This window comes from Triturus cristatus, chromosome 4_1 (assembly GCF_964204655.1).
Source record: "Triturus cristatus chromosome 4_1, aTriCri1.1, whole genome shotgun sequence".
Classification (NCBI taxonomy): domain Eukaryota; kingdom Metazoa; phylum Chordata; class Amphibia; order Caudata; family Salamandridae; genus Triturus; species Triturus cristatus.
In genome coordinates, this window is record NC_140585.1 from 1,250,956,902 (window position 1) to 1,250,976,457 (window position 19,556).

At 44.3% G+C, this 19,556-nt stretch overlaps 1 protein-coding gene across 3 annotated transcripts in view; it reads right to left on the reverse strand.

The window, feature by feature from the left end:
- MAP3K12 (mitogen-activated protein kinase kinase kinase 12) overlaps positions 1-19,556 on the reverse strand; it is a 351,073-nt gene that overhangs the window by 58,841 nt on the left and 272,676 nt on the right. For all 3 annotated transcript variants that reach the window (XM_085654690.1, XM_085654688.1, XM_085654689.1), the window contains exons 8-12: positions 19,415-19,524; positions 14,066-14,182; positions 9,987-10,136; positions 1,856-2,561; positions 1,677-1,744 (exon numbers count right to left, since the gene is read on the reverse strand). In XM_085654690.1, the coding sequence (XP_085510816.1) occupies positions 1,677-1,744; positions 1,856-2,561; positions 9,987-10,136; positions 14,066-14,182; positions 19,415-19,524 (1,151 nt within the window). The remainder of the gene's footprint in view (positions 1-1,676; positions 1,745-1,855; positions 2,562-9,986; positions 10,137-14,065; positions 14,183-19,414; positions 19,525-19,556) is intronic.

A 19,556-nucleotide genomic window follows, 5' to 3' on the forward strand; every position in this document is an offset into this window, starting at 1 on the left:
GATTCAACATAATTTCCTACGCAGATGACAGCCAACTCATCCTCTCACTCACCGACGATCCCACCACTACGAGGACCAACTTCCACAGATGCATGAGAAACGTTTCCAACTGGATGAAGAACAACTGTCTGCAGCTAAACACAGACAAAACAGAAGTACTTATCTTTGGCAACAGCAGCAACTCACAGAGACTGACTCCTGGTGGCCATCAGATCTAGGACCTGCACCCACTCCCTCTGACCATGCCAGAAACCTTGGAATCATCACTGAGAACAAGCTCACCATGAAATCACAGATCAACGCCATCTCCTCCAACTACTTACCCACTCTGTGCATTCTATGCAAGATCTTCAAGTGGCTACCCCTACACACGGGATGAACTGTGACACAGGCCCTTATCACCAGCCGGACTGGACTACAGCAATGCCCTCTACACAGGAATTGCAGCATACCTCCTACAGAGACTCCAGACCATACAGAACGCCGAAGCCAGACTCATCCTCAGCCTTCCCCGATGAACCCACATCAGACCCCACCTCAGGCAACTCCACCAACAGCAGAGATGCCAATTCAAGCTGCTGGACCACGCACACAAGGCTCCACACAACCAAGGACCCGCATACATTAACCCCCGTTTGAACCTCCACCAACCGTCACGAAGACTACGCTTCACCTCCCTTTCACTTGCCCATACTCCCTGCATCTACCAAAGCAGAAGTGGAGGACACTTTTTTTCCCACATCGCAGCAAAGACCTGGAACAGCCTCCCCATGCATCTCTGGACCATCACCTCACTTCCCCAATTCCGAATATCCCTCAAGATCTGGCTGTTTGAATAAGCCTCTGGGACCTGCAAATGCCTATATACCTTATCAGGAGATTAATCACGCTTTATAAATCCTGATCTATTGATTTACCACAATCCTCACTTTAATTCTCCCTATTCTGAATCAAGCCCTAAGTGTCCTCCACAATAAAACTAAGCCATATGTACATGGGACAGAAATTAACAATGGGGGGGGAGTTGTCCACTTACATTTCTAACCAAAGGTAGAAGCAGTGCTTTTATGCCTGGCTCTGTCAGTTAAATAAGTTTTATGCAAACACATAAAAGCAACTGGAAGATTCCATCCACTGTCTGCCAGGTTTTAAAAGTGTTAGGACGTGGAGGAGGAGAAGACTTTAGGTCATTAGTGGTTAATTTACTTTTTTTTAAGTCTTTAATGAATGTGTTGCTCTGATAGGAATGATTTGGTGGGTTGAAAGGAACATTTTTTTGTTGTTAAGATGTCAAGATTGCTCAGGGGTCAAACAGCCACTCATGGGTCTTGGTGTCTCCTACAGGTAGTAGTTTGAATCTGTCATGATTGACTCAGCCTTGCCTCCGTCACTGGTCCTAAAACCATGTTTAACAGATTTGAGCCACAATACCATGTAATACAATAGAATGCATTATATAAGTACCAGCAGACAATTACTAACATGATGATCACTACTGAACTAGGCAATAAAACGTTGCTTAAGGTTCTTCAAATATTTATATTCCTTCTTATAGATACCCTATTAGCCTCTGTCAAATAGGGAAAGCTTTACATACAGACTTTGCTTCTTTCTGTTACTGCATGAATAAACTTTTTACCCATTTTAAAAAAGAACAGCACTGTATCAACACACACCTGGGTCGGTCTGGCAGCTCCAGCTCGCTGTCTACCTCCCCCTCCTCTTCAGAGGATACGCCACGTTTCTAAGAGAAGGAAAAACACAGATTGGGCTTCAGCATGGGGCCACATGCTCAAGAAGTGATGCATGTGGAATGGCTTTGTTGCCAGGCATGGTGACTAGGAAGGGTATTTACCTGACTCCTAGAGACAGCGGCTCGATAAAGGAGTTCTGCCGGTGTCAGGTACTGGCTGCCAGTCCTTCCAGACTTGGTCACGTTACCACTTGAACATGGCTCACGCTCACTGTCCTCAGTAGGGTGCAGCCTCTGAGCAAGGGTTGGCATCCCTTGTCCCTTGCCCATGGGTGCTGCCGTTGCCCCCTCTGCCCCTGCCCTGCCTGAAGGAGAGTCTGGGCTGCTGGAGAATGGGACAGAGACAGTGTCCTCGCTTGGTGTCTCACTGCGCGGCTGTTCAGTTTCATTAGAGTTCTCATCGTTGACAGGCGATGATTCGGGGCTGTGGCTGCTCTTCTTAGCGTCCGCCTCCAGAGTGGTGGATATGAGGTCCGGACTAGATGAGGACATTTTGCGCAAAAGGAGGTCATGATGGAGTTCCCTCAAGGCCATTGATGGCTCAAAGTGTTTCAGTCCAGGGGTCTGAGTGCAAGGGGCCTCCTTGGCTGGTTGGCTGTTTGCCAGTGCAGTGTTTTCCTGGACCACTGTGGCCTTCACATTCACCAGATCTCCATAGCTGCCCTTGGTGTTGGCTTTCCGGTAGCGTGGCTTCCCTCGGCGGGTTCGACCAGGTGAAGTGGACCCCTTCTGGCACACAGGGATGGTCACTTGGGTTATGTTGGAGTCCAATTTTGGGAGGATAACTTCTGTCTTCAGAATATCTGGCCTGTGAGCAGAAAATATAAAAATTAGCAACTTTTTCTCTCAGTATGACCCCAAAACTATTTTCCTTAATGCAAGACTTTCCCAATGTGGGGTCAAATACAAAGTTCAGACATATAGACTTGAAGAACAATATTTACTTACCTGTAATCTGTGGTTCTCCAGTATTGGTGTCTTTCATAGATTCACATGCCTGAATCATTCCCCGTCGTCGGAGTGGGAGTCCCACGGTACATAGAAAAGCAATAATTATGCATATAACAACCAAAAAACCCTGGTAACCTGAACCAGGAAGTAAAGTAGCCTAAGCTACAACGGAAAAAACTTCCACAGCTATGACTATCACAGTCATTATATACAGTCCAAACTGCAGCCAATCAGGCGACAGCACCCACCAGAATGTTCTCCTCAGTGGCTCAGGCTCTCAGATTTTCTCGCACAGGAGTGAAGCAATACATACTAGCCTAAAAAGCCTCTGAGGGGAGGTGGGCGGGTTGCATGTGAATCTATGAAAGACACCAATACTGGAGAACCACAGATTACAGGTAAGTAACTATTGTTCTTCTCCAGTATTTGGGGTGTCTTTCATAGATTCACATGCCTGAATCAGAGTAGATAGCAGTACATAACCTTATGCTCATAAGACGCCACTTTGTATCATAGACATATGCATTATGAAGCAGTATAACCATAAAGAAATACATGTGTGCTTCAAATAGTATGGAAAAAAGCGTCTTATAAAAGCGTAGTGGAGGAGGGAGAACGGAGGCTCACCTTATTTGAAAAGATTGCGTAGAACAGCTTGTCCCACTGATCCATCCGCATCACTTGCAGCTTCCAAACAGTAGTGTCTGGTAAACGTATGGCAGCTGGACCATGTTGCCGCTTTACAGATCTGGTGAAGAGGCACACCGGCGAAAAGAGCTGTAGATGAAGAGATTGCTCTCGTAGAGTGTGCTCTTGGGGTCGCTTGCAATGGTCTTCCAGCTTGATCATGGCATAAACAAATTGCAGCCGAGATCCAAAGAGCTATGGTTGGCTTTGATACTGAATGGCCTTGGCGTGGTTTACCATATGCTACCAAGAGTTGGTCCGATTTGCGCAGTGATGCTGTTCGCTGTAAGTAAAACTTCAGACATCTTTTGATGTCTAGGGAGTGCAAGGCCCTTTCTGCAGCTGTTATCGGATTTGGGAAGAATGTTTTCAAAACTATGGGTTCATTAAGATGGATATCCGTCGGAACCTTTGGCATAAACTTTGGATTAGTGCGCAGCACCACAGACTCAGATGTGAATTGCAGAAAGGGTGGATGAACAGTGAACGCTTGGAGGTCACTAACCCTTCTTGTTGAAGTTAGAGCCAATAATAAAGCAACCTTCCAAGAAAGGAACTTTAGATCCGTCTTGTGGATGGGTTCGAAAGGATGCCGCATTAGTTGTGAAAGTACTATATTAAGGTGCCATGAAGGAGGTGGACGCCGAATAGGCGGGAACATCCTAAATAATCCCTTAAAAAATTGTTGGATGACTCTATTGGAATAGAGAGTTAACACCATCCTGCCGAAACCTTGAAATTGCAGCCAAGAACACCTTCAGAGTAGAGTGGGAAAGACCTGACCTCGCCAACTGAAGAATGAAAGGCAGAATTTGCTCTGGTCTTGCGTGGATCGGATGGAGATTAACGGATTGACACCACATGCAAAACCTCTTCCACTTTAGTTTGTAAGTTTTAACAGTTGCGGGTGCTCGAGCATTGGCCAAAACCTCTTGACAGTCTGGAGGGATATCTAGGTGTGCAAATTCAAGCTGTTGAGGAGCCATGCCGCTAATCTCAGCGATGCTGGGTCCGGATGATAAATTTGACCATTCTGAAGGGTCAGAAGATGTGGAATTGGTCGAAACTGTATGGGCTCGGCCTCCGACAGGAGGAGAAGTTCTGTGAACCAGTACTGGCGGGGCCACCTGGGAGCAATTAAAATCATGCGGCAAGGCTGTTGTTTGATCTTGCGCAGAACTCGTGGAACCAACGGGATTGGTGGAAAAGCGTAGGCATATATTTGCGACCAATTCATCGAAAAGGCATTTCCCAGTGAGTCCTTGTGGGGAGCCCAACTTGCAAAGAATGGGCATTTGCGGTTCTGGCTGGTTGCAAAGAGGTCTAGATCGGGATGCCCCCGTTCGTGAAATACCCCGTCTAGGAATGGTTGGTGTAGCTCCCATTCGTGATTCGACGTTGTGGTTCTGTTGAGGGAATCCGCCAGAACATTCGTGATTCCTGGGACGTGAATGGCTTTGAGGTTGATCTTGTGGCGAATCGCCCAATCCCAAATCTCTTGCGCTTGCTGAGATAGGAGGGCTGACCTCGTCCCGCCTTGTTTGTTCAAGTAATGCATACTTGTTGTATTGTCCGTTCTTACAAGTATGCATGCTCCTCGGATGATGGCTTGGAAGGATTTTAGAGCCAAGAATATGGCTCGCAGTTCTAGCAGGTTGATATGCCACTTTCTTTGTTCTAGAATCCACCTGCCACTGACTGTCATTCCTTGAAGGTGCGCTCCCCAACCCTCGAGGGATGCATCTGTGGTGACTGTGAAATCCGGCATTTCGACCAGAAATGGACAACCCTCTTTCAAGTGGTTCATCTGACCCCACCATTGAAAGGCGTCCCGCATTCGTGAGGTGATGTGAATGATATCCTCGAATGACCCTGTGATCTGAAGCCATTGCAGATTGAGCTCCTCTTGTAACGGTCTCATTCTGTACCGACAGTTGGGAATGAGATGAATACAAGAAGAAATCATCCCTAGGAAGGATTTGTACACACCGACTGAAACGCACTCTTTTGATAGCAGTGAGCGCGCAAGGTTGCATATCTTGATTTGCCTTTCTTTTGACACAAAGGCCTTGGTCAGATCTGTGTCCAATGTCGCTCCTAGGAACGTTCTTCTTTGCGAAGGAGCTAGATGTGATTTCTCCAGATTTGTTGACAGACCCAGGGACTGGAAGAGTAAGAGGCATTTTTGAACATGCTCGGATGCTACCTTGGCGGAACTCGCCTTGATAAGGCAGTCGTCCAGGTACGGGAATATTTGAACTCCTTGCAGACGGAGATGCGCAGTCACTGGCGCTATGACCTTTGTGAAGACTCTGGGTGCAGAACGGAGTCCAAATGGGAGGACTCTGAATTGAAAATCCCTGCCAGCCACTCTGAACCGTAGAAATTTTCTGTGCCTGGGTAGGATTGGTACATGAAAATAAGCGTCTTGCAGGTCGAGGGTGGCCATGTAATCTCCCATCGAAAGCAACTGCAGAATTTCTTGGAGCGTTAACATCCGGAAAGACATTTTCTTAAAAAAATTTGTTGAGAGCGCGAAGGTCGAGAATTGGACGCCACTCTCCTGACTTTTTCCGGATGAGGAAAAACCTTGAATAAAAGCCCATTCCTTTCTGTAGGAGAGGGACTTTTTCGATTGCTCCTTTTTGAATCATCAAATTTATTTGGGAAAAAAGCTCCTTGAGATGAGCAGGGGGTGGGACCTTGGGAGGAGAATTTGGTGGAATTTTTGAGAATTCCAGAGCATGGCCTCTGGATACTATATCTAATACCCACTTGTCTGTGGTAATCTTGGACCAATTTGAATAGAAGTGGGATATTTGACCTCCAATCTTTGTACGTGGTAACGGTAGAGATGGTGGCAGGTGGCAGAACTCATTGCTTCTTACTGGACTCTCGTCCACGAAAGGACTGTTTCCTTCGAGACTGCGAATATGGTTGATTTCGCTGTCCGTAATATTGCTGGCGATAATTCTGAGATCTTTGGCCAGTTTGGGAGGTTTGGAAGGAACGCTGCTGATTATAACCTCCCCTGCTAGAGAAGGATCCACGTCCTCTGGCTCCACGGAAGGAAGACTTTCGAAATTGCAAAGTACCCAGGGACCTTGCCGTCTCCGTATCCTTCTTAATCGCCTGTAGTGCTTCATCCACATGTGCACCGAACAAGGACTCACCATCAAATGGCATGTCTATGATTTTAGACTGCACCTCCTGGCGAAAAGATGTTGACTTTAGCCAACCCTGCCTCCTCAGCACTGCAGCTTCTGCCAACTGCCTGAACCCAGTTAATGCCACATCCACTGCTGCATCAATGATCTCCGCTGATGCATACTCCCCTTCCTGCAAGATCTTTATGGCCTCGGATTTTGAAGGCTCCGATAACATGTCGAGGAAAGGAGAGATGTCGGACCACATCTGGCGGTCGTATCTCCCTAAGATCGCCAGGGAGTTTGCAGCCCGAACTGTGGTTGCTGCCATCGTGGAAACCTTCTTTCCTATTGCGTCCAATCTTCTACCATCTCTATCAGGTGGAGCTGGTATGGGCGTTGATGGATTTCTAGCCAGTCTCTGAGCCGCTTGTGCTATAACAGAGTCTGTCTTAGGTTGACCAATAAGGCATGCTGGCGAGTTACTTGGGGCTTTATAATTCTTGTCCAGCCATGGTAACACTGCTGGAAGAGAATTTGGGGTAGCCATCAGTCTCAATCCCTCCTTCCAAATAAAGTCAATGATTGGTATTGCCCGAACCTGTTTCCTTGGTTGGTCCTTAAAATCATACAGGAAGCAGTCATCCTCCTTTGTTTCCATGGGGATCAGGAATCTCTTGGTCGCTCTTTCCATAAGTGAATGAAAATTCCCAATGTCCACTGGGGGAGAGTCCGCCGGAGCACCTGAAGAAGGAGTTTGTACCTGATAATTATCCCACTCCGACATGCTAGATTGATCATCTACCTCTCCTTCCTCCCTTTCATCGTCAGTAACCTGCAATTGACGAGATGGCAATGGAGAAGGTGGCCTCGGAGACTGAAAAGACAACAACTGCACTCTTGGCCTAGGTGTCGACGTAAGAGATTCCGCCGTATCCGAAGGAGGGAAACGTCTATAATAATCTTACAACATATACTGCAGATTATCAAGCAGTTCCAATGGCATTTGACCAGACGGCACCGGTGCAGGAGGTGTCGGCTGTGGTTCCGTATTGGGATCTTCGTGTTGGTCATCATCATCATCTTGATATTTGATAAGAAGCTCCGATGGACTCCTTGCAGTCCGAAACCTCTCATCCTCTCCAGAGTCGTTATCCTCATCCTCCTCCGATTGTAAAAGTTGCGCCGGCAATTTTAGAGGCGAAATAGCTCCTAAAGACGATCCTCGGCGCTGAAGAAGCGTTGTCGCTGTTGCCCTTTGATCAGAAACGGCAGACGCCGGAGTCGCAGTCTGTACCTGCATATCCATGCAGGTAGATAAAGGAGGTGGTGACAATTGCGTCGACGGAACCGACGACGGTGGTAATCTTGACGTAGAAGCCATTTTCGACGTCGAGGCTGTTTTCGTCGACAAGATGGTAGCCGTCAACGAGGCAATCTTCGTCGACGGGGGCGTCGACGACGAGGCAATCTTCGTCGACGAGGGCGTCGCCGACGAGGCGATCTTCGTCGACGAGTCCATCTTCGTCGACGAGCCACTCTTCGTCGACGGGGCAACTGTCGACGGTACCACAATCTTCGTCGACGGAGCAGTCGTCGATGAGGAAGTCTTCGTAGACGGAGCAACTTTTTTGCTTCTTACTGTCGACGGAGCAGAGACGAGCGATGACACCTCCTTCGTCGACGAGATGGGTTTTACACTCACCGAGACCAGCGTCGACGGCGACGAAGCTGATGACATTCTCATTGCAGGTCTCGGCGACGAGAATGTAATCGTCGACGTTGAAACCGCGTCAACGATAATAACTGTCGACGCCACTGCCGTCGACGACGGCAATCTCACCTGAGGTAAATTCCTGTCAGGAAAACTTTTAGCTGGTAGAGTTTTTCCTGATTTCCTCGGGGCGTAGAGGGCTTGGTTCCTGAAGGTGGAGACGTCTTCTTAGATGAAGACGCAGACTGACCCGAGCCCTTAACAGACTGGGCTCTCCTCAACACCTTCGCCCCAGTAGAATAAAACTCTTCTTCAGCCACCCTCTTTCTGGAAGAGATAGAGGATCCAGAGGCACTTTCTATCTCTGACAAAGGAGCATCTTTATCCTTGAGCTTCTGTAGCCACAGAAGAAGGCGTCCTTCCCTATCCCTTAGTGTTTTCTGAGGGAAATTCCGGCAAATCTTACACTCCTTCACCTCATGATCAGGATAGAGGCAATAGATGCATTTTTTGTGAGGGTCTTCATAAAAAAGCCGAAGCTTCCAGCAGGATTCACAAGGTCTGAAGAGGGATCTTTTTGTAGTTGACATCCTAGAAGTTGAAGAACAGTAGAAAAAACTTGAAGTACAGAGCAGAGCTCAGGGAGACTCCCTTCACACGACGTGCGGTAGAAAATCTGAGAGCCTGAGCCTCTGAGGAGAACATTCTGGTGGGTGCTGTCACCTGATTGGCTGTAGTTTGGACTGTATATAATGACTGTGATAGTCATAGCTGTGGAAATTTTTTCCCTTGCAGCTTAGGCTACTTTACTTCCTGGTTCAGGTTACCAGGGTTTTTTGGTTGTTATATGCATAATTATTGCTTTTCTATGTACCGTGGGACTCCCACTCCGACGACGGGGAATGATTCAGGCATGTGAATCTATGAAAGACACCCCAAATACTGGAGAATATTGCTTCAGTTAAAGGATTAGCATGGAATTGTATGTTTCAGATTTTGAGAGCGAAACTGACTTTAAAGTAAGGTGTGAAAATACAGCATAAATTCTAAACATCTGAACAGGCAGAGAAAGTTTCCGTGAGTTGATCACAACACCTTTTCACATGTACAAGAAAAGTGATGTTGGGAACAAAAGAGTCCGTACTTAGATGCACGAAGCAAATGATGTACAGAATAAATAATACCAAACAGTACAGGAGAAGAGTGATGCTAGCGCTGAGAAGTGCATTTGGGCATGTGTAAGAGACCAATGATTTAGCAAGATGTCAACAGTGCTGAGGCTATTTAAGACTGCGATCTAGCACATAAAAGAGACAGCATGTGAAGAGATTAAACCAGTTATGTGGAAATTAGTGTAATTTAATAGATTTGCGACATAGGCCAGGCCAGTTAGGTGATGTAGGTGAAAAAGTCACTTAAGGCCTCTCTCCCAGGGCCATTGGGAACCCTTTTCAGCTTCCTCCTCTGTCCGCACCCACATAACTATACAGTTGCTTGTCTCAGCTACTACGCTCCACTGCTTTACAGTTATACTTACAGCACTTAAAATGTATACATACATATACACTATAGAGAATGACTCCACAATAAATGCACGTGAACGACCTGGAAGCTTCATGAGAAGGTAAGGCATCCTACACTTTAATGGGGACCACTACTGGCCATTACGCGACGGTGTCTCAGTAACCAATGGCACTTCCCTAGGCCAGAGAAGATGTGCTCTGCCATCACTCACCGCTTGCTGTGTGGGGACAGCTTCTGGGGAACGTTCCTCTTCTTGATGAGCTTCTCCACTGTGTTTCCATGGAGCACAGCATTGGGGGCTGAACGCGAGGAGTGGTGCTTGAATATTCCCGGGTACTTCTTGTCCAGTGTCTGTTCACGCCTGGTGGAGGATGGTAAGGTTAGTGCTCTACCTGTGCCACCAAACTCAATGACTGGATGACTTTCAATGTCTTTCAGGACACAATGCCACTCTACCCCAACACCCTCAACAACTCAGTCTTTAAAACAGGCAAACACACGTGTGACCGATGCAGACGTATTTTGGCTGCTCAGATCTCCTGCGACAATTGCAGAATCAGACATTTCTTCCTGCCCTTTCCTTGGACAAGAACACTGAAAGCGTGGGGCACCAGCAGCTTTTCTTATAAACAAGGTGCTACATAAGTGTGAATTACAGGACAACACATGAGATTTTGATTGGATCGGACCTTTGTCTCAACAGTGAGACAAGAAAGCAATCATATATGTAAACTATGGAGCTGTAGAGGGACTTCTCTAAGTTCTGTACTACTTCCCTGCCAATTATTCACACGTCAACGTTGGTTCAGTAGTCTTTGGACGTTTTGCGCACAGCCCCCATCACGTAAAATATTTTTGGTCAGGATATTATTATGAACTTGTGTTTAATAATTGTGAGAAAATGTGTTAAATACGGTTAGCTAAAACACTGCAGGACGGCCTGAAGGCTTTTACTGCAAAAACATGACTTTTATTAGTGTACAACAATTTGTCACAATAAACTTCTGTAGTGTACGAGATTGCAAGAGACGGAACCATTTCAAGTGAGATCGGAGGACGCGGAGTAAATTCTGAGGGGGGAGAAAAGGGAGCAAGGGTATCCTGGAATAGGACTCACAAAACCAACTTCTGTGTTTTTTTCCTACAATAAATCAATTGGGTGCAATTAAAAAATATATTGATTCCAAGGCAGCTGAAATATCTACATGACTTGGGGCCAACAGGAAGAGGTTATTGAGGGCATCTAATGGCCAATATTGTAGCTCATTCTATACTTTTAGTTTCTCACATTAACAGTCCACATATTACAATGGTAATCAGTTTTCCTATTTAAAAGCACATTTTGCCAAGTAAGATGTGGTTGTGGAAGCTTCTGTCCACCTTGCCATAGCCTTAACTCCCCATTGGCCGTCGCTTCACCCCATATGTGTCCCTAGAGTTTGGAGGCTACCGTGTTAGACCCAACATAAGAAAAGCCGGAGTGATTAGGGAGCAAAGGCCACATAACTACATTACCCTGGTCAGTTTGCTGAATCCTGTCGTAAGTTACTGACAAAATTTGCCACAAGAGAGCTTTCCAGCCACAACCCACTACTAAGGACCTTTCTTAAGTCACCGACAAAACTTGACACAAAAGACATTCCCACCCTGCAAACTGCTCCTGAGTATAAATCATATCAAGGCCTAGAAAAATCTGAGTTTTTGTTACTGTGCTGCACAAATGCTATCCGTGTATTCTATATCTTGTATTCAGTTTTAGCAAAAGATGTATAAAGGATACAAAGCCTCTGCTTCACAGGGACCTATTTTGTGATCTAGTCAGAATTCATCAGGTGACAAGAAGCTCCCTTCTGTCCTACAGGGTTGAGAGAATCAATGTTTGAGTGAAAGCAAACCTCTGGTCCACAAAATCTTTAATAGATATGGGAAATGGTTGGTCTGGGTAAGAGGGAAAGTCATCCATATGCTAAATGATCGCGGTCTGTGTTCGCTCAGATTCAAGAGTGAGAGTGTGATCAGATCTGGAGAAAGCTTTATTGAGAAGCGAAGCAACACTTCCCCACTAAGAAACAATCCATTTCGTGAGGTCAGGATAAAACTTTGTCAAGATGCATGAAAGACTTGCTCCATAGGGTTATGGCTCTGAGATGATAGAAAAGATCAAACAAATGTGTCCCAAACAAAGGAAGGAAGGTCTAGCATAGAGACTGCATACAGCATAGTGAACAGAAAAACCATGGAGAAACATCATACTATTATAATAGGCGCAGCAGCAGAAAAATACCAAAGCAACTAGATTCTACTGGTGGCAATAACTTGTGAGTGAAGTATGATTATACCTCGATTAGAGACAGGGTGTTAGTAAGCAGCCTGGATAAATTGAATTCCCTTTGTTTTAGATGCACAATAATGGCTCTCCTTGGAGCTTATGAGGCTAAGGTAAAATGAATACTGCTGTAAGCTGAAATAACTCAGCTTGCAAGGCTTGAACTCCCTCAGTGGTTTTAATCCGTACTGAATTTAAGAAACCGTTCAAGCTTCAGATTGGGTCCATCGTATGTATTAGCTAAAAATAACGTGTTGCCTCTTTGAGAAACTCTGGTCCAGAAATCCTACAAGAAATTCTGTAAAAAGCTATGTCATCCTATCGTTAACTGTATAGCGGTCACTTAAATATTAATACAACTTTTTTTGTGGCATATACGGGTTGACCTGAACATTACAAAAGGTTCAAGGTAGTACCGATAAATAAAAATAAGGAATGGTCTCACTCCTGGGACAAGGTTACTCTCAGGAACAGTCCCACTAGCCTATGTATAAGACTACCACAGAATTATTAAACCATCAGCTCCTGCTGAATAAGATCCGTAATCAATTTTTGATTTTTAAGATTCTATTGAAATCATTTACATGTGGTACTGGCTGAGGGATCATGTTAAGATTTACTTACAGAAACAGGAATTTGTTGTCTACAGGAATCTATATTTGGGAACTTTTGGAAGTATATTTCTAAATCACTGAATCACTCCTGCTCTGCTAATCCGTAAGCTTGGGGCTATTCTCTGCTCCGGGGCCAGAGTGATGCACAGCATATATTCTAAACCAGGGCACCAAACTAAGTTAGAGGAGAGTGCATGATTTTACTCAGACATGGTCATTTGAAGTGAGCCCTGAAACTACTCCAATGGCTCACAGGCGTATCATGGATCAACTTTACAATTTTCAATTACATGCACCAGGTTTTTTTTGGGGAAAATGTATGGTTATCGCCCAGAGTTGGCACCTCGCTGGAGTTTGTGATCTGGCTCTACAACTTAATCCACTACGACATCTTACGTTATTGGGGCTGCTGCCCACTGACTCGTAAACTACCTAAACCCAAGTCTCTCTGCTCAAGGAGACATTTCACATTGGAACTGATTGCGAATCTGCTAAAACAAGGATAAAACCCAGGAATGATCGGAGGGGGAGCTGCAACCTTGGTAAAGAAGATCTAAGGTAAGATGGAGAATGGCCATTCAGTAGGAAGCAGTGACACGAGCATGAAGCACCATTTATTGGATTATGTTCTACAATGAGAGACTCAAGAATAAACAAAAATATTGATTTCAGGAAGGAGTAGACCAGGGTAATGATGGGAACATACAAACACCCACACAACATGTAGAAGAGACAGCCATGTGCATGTGAGAATGACATTCCAGGACTGGGGCTTATGGTTTGAAAACGGATTGGAAGGCCAGGGCGTAATAAGGAAACACACTAAAAGGATGGTAAATGAGTGAATATGACTTTTTAGTTGCTTGTTAGAGGCAAGAATAGTAAGAGAGCTCAGGTAGGATTGGGGACACGTACAGGACTATGGGTTAGTGAATGAAGGATTTGCTCAGACACGGAGCAGTGTCGTCGATGTTGAAATGCACAGGACAAGGTCAAATTGTAGGGGCCTAACATACCCACCCATCATCAATAAAGGGGCTTTAGGTCTCAAGTACAGAGGGGGTTAGAGGACGCAAGGGTAGGAGCAGGACTTTGGTAGAAATGAAGCACCGACTGCAGCTGGTGCAGGTAGGGTGTTTCACGGGGCACAGCAGAAAGAGCTAACCGGCTGTCAATCTCTGAACTATCCAGAAGGCCTTTTAGAGCCCACATCTCCTCTAATGTTTAGGATATGAAGCTGCATTGTCGGAGTGAGGACAGTTTGTTGCCGGATAGCCAGAAGAGAGGATCGGGTGTACAGACAGGTGGACAACCGGTGGAGGGAGATCTGGTGGAATAAACTGAGCTTACCTTAACAGCTCCCTCTCCTTCAGCTCAAGCTGCAGCATCAGTGAATTCAGCTCCATGTAGAGGTTGTTTGCACGCTCAAGCTTCCTCTCGTAGTGCTCCCGGATATCCAGCGCATGCCTGAAACAAACAGTGGATAAGGTGGGTGGAGATCCTACAGAGGGGAAGCTATACATATGGTCAGGAAATCGTTAGCAGAAAATGGACATCAGGTGTGGAAATAATTCAAGAAATCACCAATGAGGAAACCATGGTGTGGTAGAATACACTTAGAAGGACTGAATAAAGGGTATATGAATTAAATAGGCCCTCAATAAAGGAAAGAGAAATTACCCACCTGCAATTAGTCATATTTGAGATTATGTTGAGTTTCCGATCAACAGAAGAGTTTGGGGGTGCTGATAAAAATATCACCAATTAGTACAGGTGCCATTAGATACTGTAATGTGAACATCACAGGAGGAATACATGCACCCTCAAGTGCAAACAGGCGAAAGAGCTTCCTAGGAGGTAGGTCAAACTGGGAAAAAATGATCTTGGAACATCAGGAAACATTTCCTCTACAGGTATTGCACCCCCAATGACCATGCATCATGCCTCCAGTAAATACTCATCAGTTTATGCCCAATTTGAGATTCTTTTTCACGTTCACTGATATATCAGGATAAAGGATGAACCGTAAACCTGTACACAGTTCCAACATTTTTCTCCCCTTGTACATAGATGTTATAAGTCTGTGGTCCAATAATGGCTTACGAAAAAACCATAGCAGGAAATCACAAACAAGTTACATTTACACATTGATGATCAGTAAATACTGCAACAATATTTAGGAGACTTCTTATTTTTATCGTCCATGATAATTATGAAAATAACAGATTTTAAGACTACAGGTCACTTTATGCTCCAGTAGGCTATACAAATTACCACTTGTTGTTGGGCATTCACAAGTATAAACATTAGTATGCATTCTTTTTCTGATCTAAGGCTTGCTATCAGCAGCCTTCTTGCAGTGATTCTACAGTGAGATTTACTCATTATTAGCAATATTTTTTCAGTTCAGTTGTGCTGAGTCTTTCCTTCAACGGCCGGTTCGGAGTGTACCCCGGATACTGGAACCTTTCAATTTCAGTCCTCAATAGATTGATGCTCCCCATAAGCATCCCAATCTTGTCCGATAGATCCAGGGACGCTGCCTGTTGTGGGCATGCCCTTCACACGGCTGACTTTCCTGCAGCCCAGTAATTGATTGCATTGGGGCTACGCCGACCGCATGGTCAATCCTACACACGACGCCTCTTCTACTAACCAAGTAATTCTTTAGCCTTTTATACAGACAATCCTGATCTCCTTTCGGAATCCTGTTTTGGTTTACTCCGAACTTGCACCGTTGTAATAAGAGAATCGAGTAATCCTGTTCTTAGCCTATCAGTAAGTAAGATTCTCGTGGTGGTGAAGGTTCACTATGGCACCACTTTCACCTGGGCTGCACAATACTGATGTCGCTTGCCATTCCGATTTATTCTCATCTGTTTTCAAAAAATGTTTTTACAATTACTATAGATCCTTTCTAGTGAGTAATCTATCCAAATTTTGGTTCCCCTTTTTGAACACACTTAATAATTTTGACTGTAATTTTAATACCTGGTGCAGGTGATTTACTCTTGCTTTGCATCTATATATTAGTCTTAATGATGACCCTTAATGTCTATCGGGTTGAAACGCCATCAATCCTCACAGCAATGCAGACAAAAGATAAATGATCTGAACTACTGTCCAAATGTTCAAGACCCTTGAACTGTACACATTTTGTACATTACATTGTTGTTCCTTTGCCTTCTTTTCCGGTAATTGTTGAACCCTAAAGAACTCAAATGCAATCTTGTATGCAAGTCTACCAGGTGTTACTGTATTCTTCACTATTAAATGATATACATAAAATTGTACTTTCAAATCGATTCTTCCACTAGGGACCTCTGTTTTTCCATGTGCATATACACCCCTATTTCCAAGTGTTCTTTTGGGGATGCCCCTGTTCTTTATCATTATTACTGTTTGCACCAGGGCGCATTAGTTCTAACGATTGTGAATGTTCAAGTACTGTCATGTGGGAATGCAAGAGCTTACTTCACAATCCCTCCTATTTATTTGGTCAGACCAAAGGGAAGACCTTTAACTTTACCATTGTCAAACCACAGAAATGTCTTATGACCATGTGTTATTAAAACCTAAAAGGTAGCATCTTTAATTTAGAATGTGAACAATTTCCTTTTCTCATACTGTGAAAATTATGAAAAATATGTCCTTAGACTGCAGACTTGAATATTTTATTTTCACATGTTTTTGAAACTTTTAGACGTCTCAGTTAGATGATAACTTGTTGATCTTTATTTAGTGGAGTCTAAAATAAATGTGATAGAAACAAAGACTGGGAAAGTCTTTTTAGTTTGTCACCCAAACACAATCTTCATTTTCAGAGAATGCAGAACACGGTGGTGAGGATAGAATCTTTTTGATTGGAGAATTTGGAGGTGGTCACAGTAAATGAAGGGCATAGACCTTTTCATGATCTCCGAAACATATTAATCTTGAAATGTGTTTCGAATTGCATATAAAAAGACCAGTCCTTCACCACCATGGGCAAGTGTAAGTTAATATTGAGGAATGTATACCATTGGAATGACATTAAACCTTGCTTTTAGGGGACTGATGGCACCTTTTTGTAACAAACAGCTAAAAGGGAGCCAGTCCTGAAGACGAAGATTCTGTTTTCCAAGAGTTCCTGGACTACCAAGATTATTCAATTGAAAAGGCGGACTAGAAAATTTTCAGAAAATAGGATGGTCTCTTCAAAAATAAAATAAATATTATTTTTAGCTTGCTGAAGTAGCTAAAACTTTATTGGGTTTCTGAGCATTCTAGTCTTTGAAACCAGAATCTCAATTATTAGCAAAGAGATCTGGTCCTAGAAATTTCATCTATTACAGATTCAGGTTCATAACTTGAGTATGTCATTACAATCACTCTACGTTCCATAGTTATAACGGCAGTGTCTGCAAACCAAAGGCACATCCAGAGTCAATTAATTAAAAGTTATCTCCAACAACTTTCTGTTCTCAGCAGGCAAGAATTTAGCAAAACTACAGAATCTAATGAATATAACTGGACATACACTTACTTACACTGGTCAATCTCAGTAGACTCCTACTAGAATGGAGCACTTCCTGATAATGTAGTCAATTATGTTCAATGCCCTCTCAGCAAGAGCAGAAGATATACATCACATCATGTGATGGGAAAGACTGAATTAGTGCTTCTAAGTACTCTAGTAAATACCTGTTTACCCTCAGAGCGCAATTCCAGCATTTAGATCCCATTAGTGCTATTAAAAGAGGTGGCCGATTCAATACAGACAAGCTTGAGTATAGCCCATAATGAGCACCGAGGTCTAGCTGGTAAGTCCCACTGAATCTGCATAAGACATAACCAACTCCAGTTATTAGTGAGCTGTGCTGTTGCCACCTAAATGTAGCAGATGAGAATCGAAGCAACGCTGGCTCAACAATGAGATGACCCCATCTATGACACTTCTCTAGCTGTGCTAGAACAGGACCCTTTCTAGCATATGGTTTTCAGTATAAAAATTCATTAAAGATAACCTATTAGATTGAGAGAAGAGCCAAAATAAGACACCATTGTACAAGCTTTTGAAAGGGCGGCATGTCAGTTTAGAATCGTTTACGGTGGCCTGAATTCCAGGATAATCACAGACTAAGTAAATGAGTCCTATTGAGATGTATTGTATTTCACTCAACCAAATATTCTGAAATTCTGACCTGGATCTGCTGACATGAACACACACTGGAAAACCCTGTAATACAAGACCTACCTGAAGAAAATTACATCACAGTTTGGACATTCGAAGTGTGGAGATGTGAGGGTATCTTGGTTTATGAGACTTGTGGAGTCTCCTCAGCCAATAATGAATGCAGGATATCTTTCACAAATGTTGGAAGACAACCGTCACTTCTCCACAAAGGGCTGAGGGTGGGAACACACTGCATTGTAGGAAATTGTGGACAAGAATGTAATGGGAGGCATGGGCATGTAGAACCCATTACAGGCTCGAATGAGGCGATACACTGAAGAAGAGAAGTACTCAGAGGAAAAAGTGAGGGAACAACAGATGGACTACATCATTACAAGCTGGACTGAAGAAAGAGCTCATGGGAAGAAACATTCACTGAAAGACGTGGACAAGAAATACCAAAATGTGTGCTATCTTTTAAGTATTTAGCAAAGGGGAGACATTCAGTGAACAGAAACCACACGCAGGACTATGTAAAGCAAGACACCTTGAGTGGCACTAATACTTAGTTTGCCACCTAATTCTCTACGTAACAGATGGGTTGGTATGTTGGTATATCAGTTCGACTTCAGAGGAGTGGGGCTTATCACCGCTTTCTGATTTGTTTGAGTAGAGCTTTGGTAGTTAACTGTTTTAACATATGATAATTGGGAGGAGAGCTGGGCTTCACGTCAGACACCTCAGGGAGGTTGATTAGGATATGACCTTGCGTCGTTAAGGAGACTTGTCAACTATTCTTGTATCTGGGAAAAGTCAAACGTCTGTGACAGCTAGTGTCTACTGAGTTTAAATTGGAGCAAGCCTCCCTTTCTTAACATTGTGGAGAGGGTGCGGATGACTTTTTGGGAGGCTTGACTTCTCTTCCTGCGTACAGTAGGGAATCGCTATTTGATGATCTTAGTCCCTGGGTTCTGGTGGTGGCCTTGTCTCTTCTACCCAAACTACAAGAAAGTGGATGGAAAGTGATAGTCACAGTCTACTGAATTCGGGAAGGACATGTCATTTTCTACTAACCTGGCATTACATGAGCAGCATTTTTCCTAATCCTCCCATGCTAGGGTGGGGGAGATTTGCAGATCGAGTGTTCTACATTAAAAAGAGATTGCCACTTCCTTCTATGCTGGTCTGATGTGAAAAAACTCTTGCATTCGCCTCCTCTTGTGCCATTGTTGAAGGTGGACAGGGAACACACATGGGTAAGATCTGCTGGATTTCAAAATTGTTGGTTACTTCCCCCCGCCCTTGGATGTTTGGTTCTCAAGCGCTACAGACTTCTTAATTTTAGAATGGCTCTTTTTCCCAAGGGCCAGCGGTCTAGGAAGGGATTGGGGTGGGGGGGTGGGCCGGGGATAGATTTACATATAGCACCTGATGGTTTTAGGAGACTGCTCTCTTTATTCCTCCATACCCATGGAACGGTGCACTATTAGAACAAATAAGGGACACTCCTGCTGCATTCTCGAGAGGTTTCTTGATCACCTCACCTCAGTTCCTCCCGCCGTCGGTTGATCAGCTCTTCCTCCAGGCGGTGAAGGCACGTCCCTTCTGACTTGATCTTCTCAAAGTGGAGCTTCACTTCCTCCCGCCACTCGGCCTAGATAAGTAAAAACAAGTGGTTTGTAAGAG